Genomic DNA, 12,983 nt, shown 5'->3' on the forward strand with positions numbered 1-12,983 from the left:
TCCTAGAAGGGGGATCACTGGGTCAAATGGCAGCTCCATTTTTAATTTTTGAGGAACCTCCACACTGTTTTCCACAGTGGCTGCACAGTCTGCATCCCCATCAGCAGTGTCCTAGGGTGTCCTTTTCCCCACATCCTCACCAGCACTTGCTGTTTGTTGATTTATTGATGGTAACCATTCTCACAGGTGTGAAGTAAAACCTCATTGTAGTTTTAGTTTGCATTTCTCTGATGATTACTGACTTTGAGCATCTTTTCATATGTCTCTTGGCCATCTGTATGTCCTCTTTGAAGAAATGTCTATTCAGGTCCTTTGCCCATTTTTTAATCGGATCATCTGTCTTCCTTTTGTTAAGTTGTATGAGTTCTTTTATGTATTTTGAAAGTTAACCCCTTATCAGATGTATCATTGGCAAATATGTTTTCCCATACAGTGGGCTCCCTTTTCATTTTGTTGATGGTTTCCTTTGCTCTGCCTTTCTAATCTTTCATGATCACAGTGGAATGTAGGTTCAGGGCACAGGGAAGTGAAGCCTAGGACCTAGGGTTCTGAGATGGCGCCCTCATCGAGCCTTTGATGTTGGTAGTGCATTCCGACAGTGTTGATATCAGCCTCAGATATCTTTTATCTTTCACCTAGGTCACTGATCCTCACTGAATCTTTAGGCGATTAATTCACATGTGTTTGAGGAGGCCTGTAGAGCTGGGGCTTCTTCCTTGACCTGGACTCACTTCAATTGCTGGGTAATTATTTCTATAAAATCTGTCTCTTAATTTTTCTGTATGTTCCCTCTCAGACCTATCTCTGACCTCAATCCTAGGGTCCTAAGGTGCATGTCTGTATTACAAAATAAGAAAGGCGATGGCTCTGAGCAAATAGCCAACAGCTGGACAGTGATGGCCCTTGAGGTCTGGAGCGTTGCTCAGGAAATAGGCAGCCCTTGACTGAAGGCCTTGTCCCAGCCTACTCTCTTTCATAGTTGACTCATTACACCTTTCTTTTCTTTGTCCAGCCCTTTCAGACTCAGGCCTTCCTCAATGCCAAAACCAAACTCCACTGCTGTGACTGAGTTCCTCTTTGAAGGTTTCTCCAGCTTTGGGTGGCAGCACAGGCTTGTCTTCTTTATTGTCTTTCTAACTTTGTATCTGCTGACTCTCTCTGGCAATGTCATTATTGTTACTATTATTCGCCTGGACCGTCACCTCCATACTCCCATGTACTTTTTCCTGAGCATGCTGTCCATCTCTGAGACCTGCTATACTGTGGCCATCATTCCCCGCATGCTTTCTGGCCTGCTGAGTCCTCATCAGCTCATTGCTATCCAAGGCTGTGCCACTCAGCTCTTCTTCTATCTCACCTTTGGTATCAACAACTGCTTTCTGCTCACAGCCATGGGATATGATCGCTATGTGGCCATCTGCAATCCCCTACGGTACTCGGTCATCATGGGTAAAGAGGCTTGTGTACAGTTTGTGTCTGGGTCACTGGGAATCGGTCTGGGCATGGCCATTGTTCAAGTGACATCTGTGTTTTGCCTTCCCTTCTGTGATGCCTTTGTCATCTCTCACTTCTTCTGTGACGTGAGACCCCTGCTGAAGCTGGCCTGCACAGACACCACCGTCAATGAAGTCATCAACTTTGTCGTCAGTGTCTGTGTCCTTGTTCTACCCATGAGCCTGGTATTTATCTCCTATGTCCTCATCGTCTCCACCATTCTTAAGATTGCTTCAGCTGAGGGTCGGAAGAAGGCCTTTGCTACCTGCGCCTCCCACCTCACAGTGGTGATCATCCACTATGGCTGTGCCTCCATCATCTATCTCAAGCCTAAGTCCCAGAGCTCCCTAGGGCAGGACAGACTCATCTCAGTGACCTACACTGTCATCACTCCCCTGCTGAACCCCATCGTGTACAGCCTGAGGAACAAGGAGGTCAGAGATGCTCTGTGCAGAGCCACGGGGCGAGAGCCCCGCTCCCCTTAATGAGAAGAGGTTGTGAAGGCCTTTTATTTGATTCTGTAAATATGCATTAATTTTAATGCTGTTTCAATAATGTCTTTAAATACGGGATCAAGAAGAATAGACTGAATTTAATTGGAGGCTTCCACTTGAGGTAGTCAGGGCTCTCCGTGCCCTCCCTCAGGGAATATAAGCAATGACTTCACACACAGCTCAGAATGCAGGAGAAAGGGTTACATGCCCGAGCCACCAATATCCATGTTCTCTCGCCGGCACACGCACATAGCTATGCACGTCCTGAGAATATGTTGTTATACAGCTCCATTAAGACACAGAGTACAGCAAGGCTCTTAAGAGTTAATAAACAAAGGATTTAGAAACCATCTTAGACTTTTTGTGTGTGTTAGTATGGGTGTAGGAGTAATGTTTGCAAATATTTTAACAATTAAGTGAGGAGACATGCATGCATATTCTTATCAGTGGACACTGAAGGCTTTATTATAATCTGTTTTTGCCACCTGCTAATATCCTATCACAGCCTGAAGAATCATCAAAAGATGTCATGCACATTTTCCCAGTGACCAGAACTGCCCTAACTGACCACTCCTGGGCATGAGGAGTGTAAATGTGGGAAAGCAAAAAGCCATTAACTACTGAGAGCCCAAAGGTGGGTTGTTCATAGTCCAGAGATGCCTAGGCAAGAAAACTCCAATAGTAAAGCAGAACATGCTGAAAAGTTCAATGCCTTTCCCACTCCCAATGTGGGACTAGAAGAGAATGGAGTTCAGAAAGGGCCAAGCAAACGTATAGTTTCTTTTGCAAGATAAAGCTAAACTCTTTGAAATAGTATTATAAGTATATGCACTTTAACGAAAACTTCTGAAAATATTTATTAACCAACAGAAGTCTGAAGCATGACTTAAAAAAAAAAAAATCCAGTAAGTTCCTAAGCCTGCAGAGGTTAATCTTCAGAAATTTCTCCCTAGATTCTCCAACTTAAAACCACAGTGGAAAAAAGTATTTCATGTGTGAGCATCACAGAAGGTGAAAGCATATGCTCTGGTTCAGGGAAAAATCCTCCCTCCCTCATCCTTCCACTCCACTCTGCCCTTCTAGTCTGAGGATAAAGCACAACCTGAGTTTCAAACACAGCTCTTACAGTCCCCAGTGTCCAGCTGATACCAAGTGATGACCCTGCAAAAGCTTGTGAGAGTGTCATGAAGTTTGCTGGGTACTGAGGTTGGGACAGGCCAGTGGAAATTAACAAATCCTCTAAGTAAGGTTACCATGTCTCACTTTGCAAAAAACACTGGCATGTGAAGTCTAAGAGATAAAAGATATCTTTGCCTTTATGTCCAGATTTCTAGAAATGATAGAGCCAGTTCATTTCTGTGAGGATAATCATAAAACAATTATAAAAACTTTTTTTCTTAGTAGTTCTGCTTGATCTAGATAAAAACGTTAGGTAAAGGCCTGATGGCCGGTGTCGCACTTTCTTCTATTCGAATACTCCAACTGCTGGGAGTGTCATGGGCTGACAGTTCTCAGCTGAGTCCTTCTTCAGGAATTGTCCTTGCTAAAGACCTGTCTCCTCCATGTCACACCCTCTGCCCAGGGGTTGAAGTTTTTGCTGTGGCTGTGTCACATTTCAACTATTTCTTTTGCCCAGTTCTGTTTCCTTCACTCTCACACAGGTGCTGATGCTGGGAGCACTCCCTAATAAACTCATCACATTCAAAGCTCTGTTTTAGAGGCTGCTTCCTGGAAATCTCAATTTACAGCATTTTAGGATCCCATGTCTAGAACAGCAGTTGGCAAGTGGGGAACCCAAATTTTCAGCCTAGACATATTCTGACTAAGGCAGAAGGCCTGTGACTCCTATTTTAATTAAAAAAATTTTTATGCTATCAATTGAACTATATTTACTATGGCTCAATTCAGTTGGCAGCAGTTTAGTATTATTTTCTTGGAAACTGGTTAAAAATTAAGATGTGAATTTTTCTCAGAATCCACAAAAAAATCATCCCTTTGTCTTAAAAAATTTGTTTATGAACAATTTCAATTTTATTGCTAGATCCATTCTTCTCATGTTTAGTTTAGTCTCTTTCTAATGGATTGACTTATAAGAGGCTGAAACTTAGTCCCATTTATTCCATGAGAGATTCCTGGGCCTCCAATGAATGTTGTAAAGACATAAAATGAAAAAAGAAATCAACAAACCAAAAATGTCTAAATCCTTTGCTTGAGATTTATTCCACTCTGAACTGTTTTCAGAGCAGAGAGTTCTGATGATTGTTATTCACTGGAATTTGCCCATGATGCTTAGTTCAGGTGCTGTAAGAGGGTATTCAACATATAAGTTTGGGAGATTTTAGAGGGTGAAACAATCACATCACAAAGGAACCTTAGACTGAGCCTCATCCCCAAAGTTCTATGGCTCAAGACTGCCCCGGATTCTGCCAAGACCTAGAAGCTCATGGGTAGTAAGTTGAAGAGCGAACATAAAAATGATCAGCCTCACTAGCATCCTACCTTGTCTTCTCATTCCTAGCCTATACCTACTGTGGTGGAGAGACAACATGTCTAATCTAAAACGTCATGGTTTTTGCCTTCAGAAGCAAAGAAAGAAACTGGCAAGCCTTAAATACTTGGAAGCATCATATGGTTCCATATTTCTTTTGTTCAAATTGTACTTCACTTTCACAAATATATAAATAAATGTACAAATAGATGTATAAATGAATATGCATTCTTTTACTTATTTAACTGATGTTTATTGAGTACTTACTATTACATGCCGTGTAACCAGTTTCAGTTGGTTTAGTGAATAGTTCAGTTAAATACAGATCTTTCTATGTATATTGTGAGTTGTGTTGGACAATCGAGAAGCAATTGCTGATGCCGGAAGGAAATTGCTATTGCAAATGTTTCTTGAGCAATGATATCAGTTCTTTGGAGGGTTTGGCTTAGGATGTGGGCCCATAAATTTGTTGCCTTTTCTGGTCTTCTTAATAGTCAAGATAAATTTAAACTGCTGCTTGGTTGAGATAAACAGCCCCGTGTCCACAGCAAACAGAATCACTACCAAAAATGGGATAAGAAATCGTAGCCAGTAGCAGTTGCTTAGCTGAAGTGTGGTAGAATCTAGATGCAACAAGAAACATAACTCATATTAAAAATTGAACAATAAGGTCCAGGGCTTCCTCTTCCCCGAGAGAAGGGCCCAGCATGGTCTTCCATATTCTAGCATGATATGGCATTCAGGTGTAGACAGAAAACACTTCTGAGTTTGGTTCTTTAGACTGTACTCCCTGGAGCCCTAGGGAGTCCTGAATATCTCCCCATGGTCCTTGTCTAACAGTTTCTCTAGCTAATATGCCCAAGGGGGAAGGTAATAGGAAAAATGGTTCCTTTTTTGGAGCTAACAAGACCAACATCCACATATTATTTAGGGGTAGGGGGTCACCAGTGTCTTATTTCTCAATCAATCAATCAATCAATCAATCAATCAATCATCATTCTGAGGTGTAGGCCTTATCAAACCAATTAAGTCAGAATTTCTAAGGATGAGATATGGACATCAACATATATGTATTTTTAATTTCCCCAAGTGATTCTAATGAAGTCTAGACCAAACCCTTTATTTTATAAAGATACTGAAAACTAAATAGTACTTAGGTCTCAAATTAGTTAACAGAGAACTGCCATTAGAGCTTAACTCTAATGCTGGTCTCATGCTTTTGTAGACATTAGTATGAGCCAAGCCTGAAAGGCAAAAGGCCACATTTCCTCCTTGTAAGGCAAACATTTCAAAGGCTCTCTCTTTTATATGAAGTTGGGAAAGAGCAGTCCTTTTCATTGGTTACAAAGGCAACCTACCTGCCTGTTTTTACCTCATTAAACCTTCCTTCTCTTCCCCCAATATACAGGCACACAACCTATTGACTCGTTGGTTTCCTTTCCTAGCCCTTCTAGCCTGGAATAGACTCTCCAAGTTCTTCACAGCCTTTGTTCCTTCAACTCTGACACTTCCTTTCAATTTAGTAAATATAACTGTTGCACCAGGAGCAGCAGATGACTTTGAGATCAAAACTATTTGCAATGTGTTATGCTTGGGTATTGCTTAACAAATTACAAATCCATTTCACAAATATTACCACATTTAATCTTCATAAAAATTCCATAATGTGAGCAGGAATTACTATTGCCATTAAACAAATTTTTAAAAATCTCAGACAGAGATGAAGAGATATACTCCACCCCAGGTCTCCCTATTGGAAGTGTAGTAGATTTTCTTAGGTATCTCACTGCCACCATTTTACAAACTGTTATTATTTCAAGTTGAGATGTCTCCTCTCCCTTCCCCTGCTACAAGTTCCTTCCATTTCCTTTACTAACTCACCTTTTATTACAGTGATCTTGAGGGAACTAGAGGTATAGTTATTCTGCGAAAGTGTACCGGTGCAGTAATAGGTGCCGCTATCTTCTGTTGTGGCATTGGCAATGGAGATGTTGTGGTTCTCATACCAGAACTTCAGTGCTTTGCCATTCTTGTAGTAAATCATCTTGTAGACTTTTCTATTCTTCCAACCAAGGCACCTGATGATGAAGGGCTCACCCTCCAATATCACCTTAGTAGAGGACTGAATGAGCAGCCAATCTGAAGAGCATTTATGTTACTTATTTAACAATGAACAAATAGATGATACAGATAGATTTTAGATAGATAAATAACAGCTAGATAAAATAGCAGAATCATGCATTGAGGTCCTGCATTGAGTCTGTCAGAAACCATTGTTTATCACTGATATATTTCTTGGCTCATAAAGTCAATAAAAAGGAACAAAATAATGCTTAGAGCTGGACTTCTATATTGATAAATCTCTCCTGAAAAATAAGTCTGGGGCCATAAAATTGATCTGACATTTCTGCTGAGCCCATCCACGGAAGGTCTAAAACCCAGTATTCCCTTTAGCTCCACTCTTGTTAGTTCTAGTCACTAAGGGGGAAGTAAAACTATTCTGCGTGGGGTATCTTAGCCTAGGACAGTGTCTGTTTTGTCTTCTCTTACCTCATAGGGACTTCTAGTTTTATTAGTCATAGTTGATCCAAACGTTTCCTCAAAACATATATAACAATTTTTATTAAGTATTTGTATAATTATTTATTTAATGCCCTCGTCCTCATTTGGCTCTATACTTCAAGAGGTTTGGGGTCATGTCTGTTCCTTACATTATATCCCTAGAGCCTAACACAATACCTAGGAGGTGGTAAGTACTCAACAAATATTTTTCAATAATGAGTCAGTGAAAAATGAGTCAGGTTCTATGGCTAATGTCATTTTAAGAATTGAAAAGCAGCCCTGCCAGTGTTGGTCAGTGGTTTAGAGCATCAGTCCACGCACTTTAGGGTTATGGGTTTGATCCCCAGCCCATCGGTTGGGGTTTGTGTAGGAAGCAACCAATAGATGTATCTCTCTCACATTGATCTTTCTCTCCCTCTCTCTCTCTCTGTATCTCTCAAATATCAGTGGAAAAAATATCCTCAGGTGAGGATTAACAACAAAAAAAGAATTGAAAAGCAGTCACCAAAGAAAAATTGTAAATGGAAATATGCAAACATATTTTATTTAAGAGCGGTCCTTGAGGACTTTTCCAGAATCCACTCTAAGGAAATAAAGAAGCAATTCTACACTCCTTTACTTTGTATTTGGGATTTTCATATGGAGATTAAAACATCTTTCATTCAAGAGAAAAATACAAAGCCTATTTATACTTTAAAATATATTTATATTTAAAAATATGAAGTAAAATATAACAATTAACCTAGTCATTCAAATGAGAGATAATCAGAGGTGAAATAAAATGGACAAATAACATTGGAAGATGGCCAGAAGTTCAGGCAGGCAGAAGGAGTAGAGATGGAAGAAGAGAGATGGACAGGTCTTGAGTGGGGGACCCTGAGCCCCACCCTGGTACCCTAAGCTTTGGAATAACTTGCTTTCTCCCCATCATCAGATAGGCATTTTCTCACATGGGAAAATCTACATTTCCATAGACTTGGAACTTACCACTGATGACTTCTAGATACACAGGTTGACTTGGGATAAGGTTTTCATTCTGACATCTGTATTCCCCACTGTCCTGGATTCTGGCATTTACAATGTCCAAACTTGAAGTTTTCACTGCTAACACGGTGTTGTTGTGGGTCCACTTCGTGGTGTTAACTTCAAGGGAATTATTCCCATCACATGTAAGCGTCACATTCTCTCCTTTAAATATTCTTTCCCACGGTGGATTCAAGGACACCGTAGATCTCCAGGTGGCTTTGAGAAGATCAAATTGTGGAAAAAAAAGATATAGAGGGGGGAAAATCATAGAAAATGAATTGTCTAGGCTTCAAAGTACAGACATTCCAATAGTCAATCAATGGTCAGTCTACCCTTTACTGCTGTTGATAAGACCCTATGTGATGTCTAGGATTTAAAAAGGAGGAAGCGCTGGTGAGGCACCAGGGAGCTCCCAACCGAGGGAGAAAGAACAAAAAATGCAGGATATTAAAAAAACAGACAAACGAAAAACTTAATATGTGGTATAGGATAACTCACTTTAATTCTCTTGATTTCCATTTCAGAATTTGTAAATGAGGACCGCACTCTCTTTTCAGGCAGAGACAATGTCTGTCATGTTCAACCATAGTTTGACTCGATGGCTGGTACATGGGGCGAGTGAATGAGTGAATGATGGATGCATAACTGTGTTGTGAGTGTATGTGCAGCAAACAATATATGTCAATTCTGGAAGGCAATGAGAAACACCAAGAGGATCCATCTTAAAAGGCTTCCAAGAAGAAAGAGATGTGATACAAATTTGAACCGCAGGTAAGGAAGTAGCAGGGGGTGATGAAGGAAGGGCGAAGCTGTCGAAAAAGAACCAGACTTGGATCCGAGGGACTTGTGTTAGAATCCAGACCTTTGTTAGCTGTGGAACCTCCAGAAAATCACCAAACCTGGGTTTTAGCATCCTTAATTATAAAATAGCAACGTTAAGAATGATGATGTAAGAATTGAATGAGATTATGTAATAGTGCCTGGAAGAGAAGCTGAGACATTTGAATGTTCAAAAGATATGGTTGTTGACATAAAAAGAGGAGGCGGTGACTTGACAGAATGAATTGGTATGTGGCACGCTTTAGAGTGAAAGAAAAGAAGATAGACAAGGCAAGGTGGAAATGGGGATTTGATTGGACAGGAAGTTGAGGTTCATAATCATTAGAAAACAAAGAATAATTATTAGAAAATAAAGGTGCTGGAATGAAGGGAAACAGTGCAGGGAGGCAATGCCCAGACACATTGAAAACACTGAGAGAACAAGGGCAGAGGACTCACCTGCTGGCACACCATCTGGAGCTGCAAAATTTCAGAGAGGATAGATTAGTGTCTATTCCCAGCCTTCTGAGTCTCCTGAGGACTGGAATCTGGTGTGGTGATGAGGTCTACATTCATGGAGTTTTAAGGGCCAACCATCTTCTCAGGGATTTGTTCCAGGGAGATAAGGAGATTCTCTTTTCCTTCTATCATCCCTCCCTTGTACTCTGGGACATGCCAGACCATTGCAAGAAACCAGGCTCTCAGTCTTGTTTGGCCCTGTTTCCTCTGCTCTCCAGTTTGTCTCCACTACAGAATCCCTGGGAAATGCCTCAGGGTTTGCGCATGGCCTGGGAAAAGTCAGCACTAAAACTGTCGACCCCTCCCCAGCTGCTCCCTGGATCCATTTTGGCCCCTCCAAGAGGGCTGAACCTCTACTTACAAAAGAGCAGCAAAGCTACCCACAGCAGGACAGGGCCTCCCATGGAAGTAGACATCACCTCTGTGGACTCCAAATACAGGCTGAGCTGAAGTGTAGGGCCTTAAAATAGACATAAAACCAAAAAGGAGAAGGAAATGTTTTCTGCATCATATCTGGTTAATGGATCAGCTGAGCCTGGGTTTGCCGCCTACTCTGGAGACAAAGTTTGGAGTGGTGCCAAACTGGGCAATTTTATATGTATGTCCTTCCTCCCATCCTGCCTCCATAGACACACTGGGATCTGGTGAAAGAGAGTCATAGGGCCAGGCACACAGTCACAGGACTTTCTTAAACTGGAAATCAATGCAACTGACAAGAGTGGGGTACAGGCGATGTTCCATTCACTTCTCACGATAATCTTATGGCGCAGGTGCCTCCATTATCCCCATGTCCTAGGTAGGAAAACTGGGGCTCAGGGGGCTTAAGCAACTTGTCTTCGGGTACTAAATGGCTAATTTGGGATTCAAATATTTAAAAATCTAACCTTAGAGTGAAGCTCTTAATCATGACAATATACTGTTTATGCATGTTTACGAGAATGGCCAGCAATTGCTGACGTTCTCCTGTGGCTCTCCAGAGCCACCAGTATAGTGGACAGTTAGTTAGATATTAACAAACAGGAAGGGAGCAAAGGGGACCAGCGGACTGACTAGGAAAGGACAGCCTCACAGCCGCTCCAGGCATCTGAGTGGGCAGGAGAGTCGCTTCACAGTCACCCCAAGGGGTTCGTCCCACACAGGGTGGCACAGAGGATGTCCTTTCACGAAGCACAAGCACAGTGAAGCCGAATGGTGACAATAAGGGGCAGGACAGAAACCTAGGGAACCTGGGGGAAAGATCAGGTAGGATAGGACGCAAGCCAGGGAAAAGCCAGGAAAGAGACTGAATCGTCCAAAAGAAGGCCTGCCTCTTTCCAGGCTCAAGGAAATATAACTAAAGCTGAACAAAGGCCCATCTCAGGGTGGCAGCTGTGTGGGCAGTGCCAATCACGGCCCAGGTGCCACTGAGCCTTGGTGACAGATGTGCAGACAGGGAATGAGGCACAGGGAAGTTAAGTAATTGCCCAAGGTCAGCCTTGGGGGCTGGGGTGGTGCAGCCCTGGGCCCTGTTGACCATCCTGGGCCTGGTAGGCTGGACTTCTGCGGTGAGACGGAGCGGAACCACCTGGCTGTGGGTGAGACACTGGGCCTGGTATACCTGGGGGCATGGACGCGATCTACCAGCCGAATGCGGGGGAAGAGCCTCCTCAAGAGCCGCAGCCTTTTCAAGGGCAAGGGCGCTCTAATAAATCTTACCACCCCCTATGCATGTGTCGGTGAAATTCATTTCCTGCAACTCATAGAAAAACTGATTTCCTCCAGTAACAGTACCAACCCTCTTGTTACCTAATTTCAGCTCATCCAATGGTCCACAAATCCACAAATTTTTATTTGATTCCTTAACGATCCACTATCGGATCAGCCAAATTGGAGATATTTTCAAACAATTCTTTTGCCCTACTGGGTCTTAATGGGGCTCACAGCACAGGAAGGCAGATGTTAAATGATAATTTGTAGGAATCTAGGTCATATAACTTATTTTATTTTTTCCCCAGCTTGTGTCCATATTTACTTCTGATCTTCCAACATGATTATCCCTTCTCCTTTAAATCCACATCAGTTTTCCTCCCTACAGAACCTCTTTGACAAATTCTTCTGTTCTTTTAGATGTAGGTCAGAATTGGCTACCTTCTTCCAGGGTTTGATATTGATGATGATACTGGAGATGATAAGTCCATAAATACATAGTGGTTTGCCCTTTAAAAAGTATTTTTATGTGAGGTATTATATTTGATTCTTGCCCGGACTCTGAAGTAGGCAGGGGCAATATGAAGTAAGCAAGCTCTCATTTTATTTTATCTTATTTTTAATATATATTTATTGATTTCAGAGAGAGGAAGGGAGAGAGAGAGAGAGAGAGAGAGAGAGAGAGAGAGAGAGAGAGAGAGAGAAACATCAGTGATGAGAGTCATTGATCAGCTGCTTTCTGCATGTCCCCTGCTGGGCATGGAACCCGAAACCCGGGCATGGGACCTGATCAGGAATCACATGGCATCTAGTATGTGAAAGATGTTAAATAAATATATTTTCCCCTCCTTTATTAAAACTGTTATTTATTAGTACTGGCCACGTGGCTCAGTTGGTTGGAGCATCGTCTGGTGAACCAAAAGGTTTCAGGTTTGACTCCAGTCAGGGCACATGCTTAGGCTCCAGGTTCCATCTACCCCCTGTTGGGGCACATACAGGAGGCAATGGATCAATATTTCTCTCTCACATCAATGTTCCTCTCTCCCCCTTTCTCTCTCTCTAAAAAGCAGTAAAAACATCCTCAGGTGAATATTTTAAAAAGTTAAAAAACTTTTTAACAAATTAAAAAAACCACAAACTATTTATTAAAGACGCTTAAGATAAATATGCATTTATTTCAACAGTGTTAAGGCAACTGGCAACCTACATAGGATGTTTTATTTGATAAGCAGTATCTTATGCCAGCATAATTTATGTAAACAACCAATAACATTTCTATCCTCAAATTCTGACCTCTTATTGGTTCTCAGAAACCTTGATCTATATTTCACTTTGTAGCAATGGGGAAATGAAACACAACTGACCATGTATAGACTGTAGGGACTATCAACTGTGAGGTGTCCAGAGCAAAAGGCTTTTGACAGGAACTTTTGTGATTTGGGACAGGCTGGCAGAGGAAGGATCAGTTCAAAGGGTATCTGGGGCCTGTGTGCCCTTCTCCAAAATTGAGAAGCAGAAAGAAGGGCCAATCTCCTGGCTTTCCCTCCTTGATGTACTTCAATTAGGCAATGCTCATTAAAAATCCAAATTGAAATTGGACGTAAAAGAATGAAAGAGCAGAACAGCTGTATACTCATGGAGTATAGGTGCCTCATAAATACCCATCTCTCCCTGAGGACTGGGAACCAGGCAACGTTTCTTATCTACTTGGCTCCTCCCACCGACTTTATGTGGTTAAAGAATGACAAAGCTAAAGTGCAAAGAGGTTAAGTGACTTGTCCAAGGACACGCAGCTGCTGAGTGAAAGAGTTAGTATCTGACCTGGGCAATCTGGCTCAGGACCATGTCTGCATGATGCACAGGGGTGGGCAAGAGTGGCGGGCTTATGGCTGCGA

General features: G+C 42.0%; 2 protein-coding genes across 2 annotated transcripts; one reads left to right on the forward strand and one right to left on the reverse strand.

Annotated features, from left to right (window-relative positions):
* Nucleotides 1-1,022: 1,022 nt before the first annotated feature.
* On the forward strand, nt 1,023-1,979 carry LOC308548819 (olfactory receptor 10J3-like; the record flags this gene model as incomplete). Its single annotated transcript, XM_081120927.1, has 1 exon — nt 1,023-1,979. The coding sequence occupies exon 1, from the start codon at nt 1,038-1,040 to the stop codon at nt 1,977-1,979; it is 942 nt and encodes a 313-aa protein (XP_080977053.1). The 5' UTR covers nt 1,023-1,037.
* A 2,732-nt stretch (nt 1,980-4,711) lies between these two features.
* FCER1A (Fc epsilon receptor Ia) lies at nt 4,712-9,836 on the reverse strand. The gene is made up of 5 exons (XM_081120296.1): nt 9,764-9,836; nt 9,343-9,363; nt 8,026-8,280; nt 6,358-6,615; nt 4,712-5,099 (listed from the first exon to the last, which is right to left on the reverse strand). The coding sequence occupies exons 1-5, from the start codon at nt 9,816-9,818 to the stop codon at nt 4,900-4,902; spliced, it is 789 nt and encodes a 262-aa protein (XP_080976422.1). The 5' UTR covers nt 9,819-9,836; the 3' UTR covers nt 4,712-4,899.
* Between the last annotated feature and the right edge of the window lie 3,147 nt (nt 9,837-12,983).

Source organism: Miniopterus schreibersii (genome assembly GCF_964146895.1).
Source record: "Miniopterus schreibersii genome assembly, chromosome: 19".
Taxonomy (NCBI): domain Eukaryota; kingdom Metazoa; phylum Chordata; class Mammalia; order Chiroptera; family Miniopteridae; genus Miniopterus; species Miniopterus schreibersii.

Coding starts and splice junctions, on each gene's coding strand:
- FCER1A (XM_081120296.1), bottom strand. CDS start 9,818: ATGTCTACTTCCATGGGAGGCCCTGTCCTGCTGTGGGTAGCTTTGCTG. Junction 8,281..9,342: donor TCCAGATGGTGTGCCAGCAG/GTGAGTCCTCTG, acceptor ATCTTCTCAAAG/CCACCTGGAGATCTACGGTG. Junction 6,616..8,025: donor GTATCTAGAAGTCATCAGTG/GTAAGTTCCAAG, acceptor AATGCTCTTCAG/ATTGGCTGCTCATTCAGTCC.